Below are 6,000 nucleotides of genomic sequence, written 5' to 3' on the forward strand. Positions count from 1 at the left end.
ACAGATCAAATTGTTCACTTGTGTTGTAAACATAACATCATGAGTTACTCAGCTGCAGCCTAACAGATTAAATTATATGTAATGTTTTCATTTATAACTATTTGCGCTGGAGAACAGCTGCTGTAGAAATTGATATGTTATGGGCCAACTTCAGACATTAAGAGGCAGAGACTATTTGCTGAAGGTCTTACAGACAATTTTAAAACTATCTCAAGACAAATCCATGGGAATCTCTCCTTGTTCTTTTGCAGATCCCCATTCAAACCTCTGAAAACAAGGTATAGCCACTGTCTTGTTGTACCTTCAGAAACGGAAAGCTTGTCTACAAGGGACCTTGATGAATGGATTCCAAATCCTCAAAAGCATTTACAGCAAAAACCCAGTGGGCTTCAGAATCAACAGTTAAACATGAAACCAGAGGACACAAGCAGAAACTACATGGAAGTGCTTTTAAAACAGAACAGGAGGCACTACTTTACCCAAAGGGCTGTGGGAGAGCAGAACAAGCTGCCGAGCCATGTTGTTAAAGCTGTAACCCTTCTTTGAAGCAACAGCTGGACGACATCCTTGAATCACTTACCTAGTAACTATCAAATAGCCTTGATTAGCCAAATTCCCTCTTCTCCTTTGTTACCTTTTTATGTTCTTATGTAAAGTCGCCAGCAGCCATATCACCCTGCAACTCACAACGGGCAACCCACTGCAGCTAAGCAGGTGTGAGCCTGGTCAGTACCTGGATGGGAGACCTCCTGGGAAAAACTAAGGTTACTGCTAGAAGAGGTGTTAGTGGGGCCAGCAGGGGGTGCTCACCCTGCGGTCCATGTGAGTCCTAATGCCCCAGTATAGTGACAGGGACACTATACTGTAAACAGGCGCCGTCCTTTGAGACGTAAAACCAAGGTCCTGACTCTCTGTGGTCATTAAAAATCCCATGGTTGCCTCTCGAAAAGAGTAGGGGTGTAACCTGGTCAAATTTCCCATTGGTCTCCTATAATGGCCTCCTAATAATCCTCCTCTATGAATTGGCTACATTACTCTGCTCTCCTCCCCACTGATAGCTGATGTGTGGTGAGCGTTCTGGCGCACTTTGGCTGCCATCGCATCATCCAGGTGGATGCTGCACATTGGTGGTGGTGGAGGGGAGTCCCCATTACCTGTAAAGTGCTTTGAGTGGAGTGTCCAGAAAAGCTCTATAGAACTGTAAGCAATTATTATTATTATAAAGTCAAGCATTTTCTCTGCAGCTTGTGAGTCAGAGAACTTAAATCCAAGAACCTATTTTAAGGTTACTCTATAAGGTTTCTCTATAAAAAGGTGCTTTGGAAAGAGTGACAGTTGGAGCAACAGATTACATCAAAACAGCACAGTCTGTATGTAGGCTAGCCTGGGGGAAAGGAGGCAAACTTTTTTATGCCCGAAAATAAGTCCTCTTTAAGCAACTGGTTAACTTGAATTAGTGCAGTATAACTGACAGCACAGAGACCTGTCTAGCTGCTTTGACAAGTCTAACACATGGTGTTCCAACCAGCCCATAATAAAAACAGAGCTGGACTAAACAACAGGGTGCAAAGGTACTGTAGTTTTGTTTTACACTACAAAAAGTGTGTGTGCTTGAGTACATTTAATTTTGGGTGTATTATTTCTCAAACTCCAATAAGTGAAATTTTACTGCTTTCTGTTTATAATACATATTAAAACAAATACATCTTAAAATATACAATTTTTAGAGCTAGTGTTGAAATTAAATAGCGAAGCTTTTTTCTGACATTATGTGTTTAAACTACAGAAGTATAGAATTTATTTCAAGCAATTAAATTAATTGTATTTTCTGCAATGCCATCAAGGGGAATATTACCTTAAGACAGAGCTTTACTTTTTCATCAGATTCTGCCACCGGTACCCAAGTTTGAGATAAACATTACATGTTCATTGAAAAGGTGGTGTCGGTATCAAAAGGCTATCTAAAACATTGATTTGCAAAGTTAAAAAATGTAACCGCTCATTGTGGTGGTTGAACAGAGTGTAGTTTAAAAATTAATGTATAGGTTATTGAGGAGAATTAAAACAATACACTCTGGTTATCATTAACCTCACATCACTACCAGGTCCTGATCAACATTTACATACTACGTAATTAGAAGGCAATATGCGTCTATTTGTTTAGCTTTATCACTTGTACCAGTACACGCTACAGGCAGATTTCCACCTTCAAGGTAGAATGATTGCAAGGGACAACAAAAACGTAAGTGGTCCCGGGAAACTACCCATTTTACGTAGTTCAAACACCCACGGACATATGATTTCCCTGTTTAAACAAAACAACAATTGGATTAAACCCGGGTGCGCGTGTCTGCGAGAACTCCCTCTGCGACGCGTTATTAGTTCATCTTTGTCTGCTACAGATCTGTAACGCATTTTTCAGGGGCTGAAATTATGGCAGGAATTAAACAAAGCGACCAAAAGGTCAGCTCATTGGAAAATACACACATACATTATACAAATTCCCCCAGCGTCTCTTTTCCTTGAGAAAGACGGTTGCCATGGGAACTGCAGAAACCCTTGGACCAGCCTGCTGCTCCTTGTAAACAAAGCACGTGCGTCCGGCTCTGATTTGCTACGAATCTTTGCAGGTACAGTAAGATCGCCAGAGCCCCAACACCACCTGCCCGTTTTTCTGGGTTTAGGATTACCAAGAAACATTGCTTTTGCATTTGCTTTTTTAAATGTAAACGAAGATTTTAAACACTTTATGAGTCGACTTTAAGAATGGGGTGTACGTGTTACTCAAATTGATTACGATTGTAATTTTATAAAAGTAAACAAATGGTCTTAAAATACTGTCATCATATAGACAAAAACCTAATAAAGAAAGATATATTGTTAAACTTTAAGAAATTCTCAAACTTAATTCTTATTTTCCAGTGCCACCAAATACATGTTGTGTAAGAGTTAACAACTTTGGTCGTACTCCTATAATAAACATTGAGAAAAGGGAGGTAGTCGTTTCTTGATGCAACGCTATAGTTTCAGTTTGCAATGTTTTTAAGCCTGTTGGACCCTTTTATTAAAACCTGTTACTCTGAGATAACGACTGTCGTGAAATTACGCGATTTCTGAGAGGTCCTACAGATATCCTCTCAAAACCTGTTCGCACCTTACTTTCCGTCTTGTAGTTTCAATTTTGAAATTAGCCAGATCTATCGCTTTGTCAAGTCTGAACAACGCTTTCCTGGCATCAAGATCCACTGTAATAATTTAATAGTTTTATTATTGCTACAGAGCAAGGCGCTCACGTCAGACGCGCTCCAAGGCAAACCCAGTGCCTTAACAAACTCAAAACTGTAACACTTTGACAAAAGTATGTATGTATACAGTAAATATACTGTATCTGTACACATTGTGTACATTGTGTTCACATTGTGAACACTTTTTGTTTTTAATTGTATAGATCACTGTTATTCGTTGAAGAACAGTAAAGACGATCACGAAACCGTAGCCATTGAGAAAAGTGTATAGTCCAACCTGGTTGACCTCAAGGTGTTTTGACAGCTGTGTTTAACTGTGTTACGAGTGGCAGAATAATTCGGAACGTTTATTACCTACGAAAAGACACAGCACGTCCAAGCACACCAGCATTTTCCTCCTCTTCTGCTGTGCATTGCTTGAGCAGTCAGTGTGACTCCTGCCCGATCCATTTTCCCTCGGACTCCCGGACTCCACAAGATCTCCCAGCCGGGCGTGAAGTTCAGCGTCCCGCGGCAGGACTCCAGATGCAGTCGGACCGTATTTGTAATTCTGCATCTCTTTCAGAACTGTTCTGTTTACCTTCGACTTTTTCTATCGGATCAGTTAGTGGCGTTTTCTCCTGAACTTAAAATATACATATATGTCATAAAACACTTTCCCCAGGAGTTAGCAAACCAAAAAGAAATGCAAGTGTTGTAGTTCACAGATGTTTAAAAGAAGTCAAGAGCAGTTTCATTGATCTTTTTCAGATATTAATCTTCGTATACCAAATTAAAAATTTTCGTATACAAATCCCGGAGAGTCAATTATGTCACAAGCAAAAAATAATCCCTGTTACTTCACTTATGCCGCACTTTGAGAAAGTGTTTTGAAATATCCAATTGCTGCCCCCTGCGAAAACATGTTAGCATTAGTTTCTGCTAGTTTTGCGAAACTCTGAAGGATCTAAATTAGCCGTGTCTGTCGGTTTAAAAGTTCGCCAGAACTTTTGTGCTCACTCTCCTTGGCGTTCCTGCGAGTTCTCCAGTCTGCAGACATTTATCATTCTCTCGACAGCGGCTTTTTTAAACCTTGTTATCTCCGCTCTTCTCCGCAGCTCCTTAGCTCAGACCCCAGATGAGACTTGTTGAATCGCGCCCCAAACTTCCTCTGCAAGAAAACGTCTGCGCTGTTGAGTTCAGAAAACTTTCTCCTTGTTAATAATCTACAGCTGATAGCGAGCCTGACCATCTGAAAAGAGTGGGGAACGTCACAGCGTAGTGTCTGAAGAGCCTAGTCCTAATATTAACCCCCACCCCACCTCCCGTGCCCCTCTTTACCTCTAATGGTTTAAAATGAGGGGGGTGGGGGCAGTCTAGTATTTCAGTGAATCTTTCTGCAACATTCTTCTAATGCGCAGTACCATCTGTTCCGAGTCAAACCAGCAAACGACGTTGATTTGTTATTCAATATCTTAATAACACCAGTGTTTACCCGACACAGTTGTACAGTAACTCTCGGCGTGTATCCTGCGTTGAGTATGTAATCTCATCGGTTCCCGGCTCTCTCCCTTCCTTCCTGTCCTTCTCCACCACTTTTTTGCTGTATTCGCCTCGCTCCCGCGACGAATTTACACCTCTTTGTCATTAGCAGAGGTTTCCAATTTGAATTAAGACCATGTGTGAAAAGCAGCGATTTTCGGCTTTTGTCTGCAGCAATACAATCTTCTTTACAAAACCTAACTTCAGTTTAACGTCTGTTCCTGTACCTCTGCCTCGCCCGAGTTGCTCAGTAGGTGTCCGGGATTTCGTGTAGGTACAGTGACATGCCACGACAATTATTAATAAAATCCACTAACGCTGAAAGGGTGCTCTACGTGAACGCGCTTTTCAATGAGGAGCTTCAGTTTCGTTCAGGCAAATGACCGAAGAGCAATAGTAAAAATAGATTACAATACAGAATAGTTTTAAAGTTTTTAAACTTCCAGTGGAAGCATTCTATGACACGAAACGATGTTCTGAAGCCAGCAAACATAACCATTGCGTTTAAAAGAAGAAAGGCGCTATGTGATCATTTTGTGTATAAATATCTTATACATTTGTTTGTAAAAAAAATCGTTTTGCAAAGACAGAGATTAATAACTCCATGAAATATTTTACAGTTTCTTCCTGTTAATGAGCGTGTAACCCACAACAGAAAAGAGGACATCAGAGAAAATGACCCATATTGTATAAAAAGTAGCCTCAGGGTATCACAGCAGTATTTTAACAAGGTCGTCAAAAAAAGGAATTTAAACCTCTTAGGCTCTGAAACATGCATCAGGCACTGGTGAGAATCAATGAGCAGCCAGATGCATTAAGGCGGGATATTGGACTGCGACATCCACACATTAACACCATAAAATGAATGTAACATTAAAATGCATTTGCACTCCAGCGTTGAATAGAAAACGTAAAACACCATATGCCGATAAATCTAGGATACACCAGTTATAGCGAAGCACAGCTTTTCTGTATTCAATGAAGCACAAACCCGTGCATAAAACAGAACGCAGAGAAACATGACAGTAATGTGACCTAATTTTGTAACCTTTTTGTAACCAACAATTATTGGCTGAGGGTTTGTTTCAATGTGTATTATTACAGTTGCCCTTAACAAGCCTGTTTGTAAGATGAACGCACTCTGGCCTAACGTGAATCAGATGTGCTTTGAAAGTCAGAATTTCGTCTCATCCTATCCTAGGTATTGGGACGGCCGAGCAGCAACCTCAATTTC

At 40.6% G+C, this 6,000-nt stretch overlaps 1 protein-coding gene across 1 annotated transcript in view; it reads right to left on the bottom strand.

Annotated features, from left to right (window-relative positions):
* ppap2d (phosphatidic acid phosphatase type 2D) overlaps positions 1 to 5,056 on the bottom strand; it is a 51,967-nt gene extending 46,911 nt beyond the window's left edge. The window contains exon 1 of the mRNA XM_088603742.1: positions 3,600 to 5,056. Within this exon, the coding sequence (XP_088459868.1) occupies positions 3,600 to 3,801 (202 nt within the window). The 5' untranslated portion in view covers positions 3,802 to 5,056. The remainder of the gene's footprint in view (positions 1 to 3,599) is intronic.
* Between the last annotated feature and the right edge of the window lie 944 nt (positions 5,057 to 6,000).

This window comes from Lepisosteus platostomus, chromosome 13 (assembly GCF_059453375.1).
Source record: "Lepisosteus platostomus isolate fLepPlt1 chromosome 13, fLepPlt1.hap1, whole genome shotgun sequence".
Classification (NCBI taxonomy): domain Eukaryota; kingdom Metazoa; phylum Chordata; class Actinopteri; order Semionotiformes; family Lepisosteidae; genus Lepisosteus; species Lepisosteus platostomus.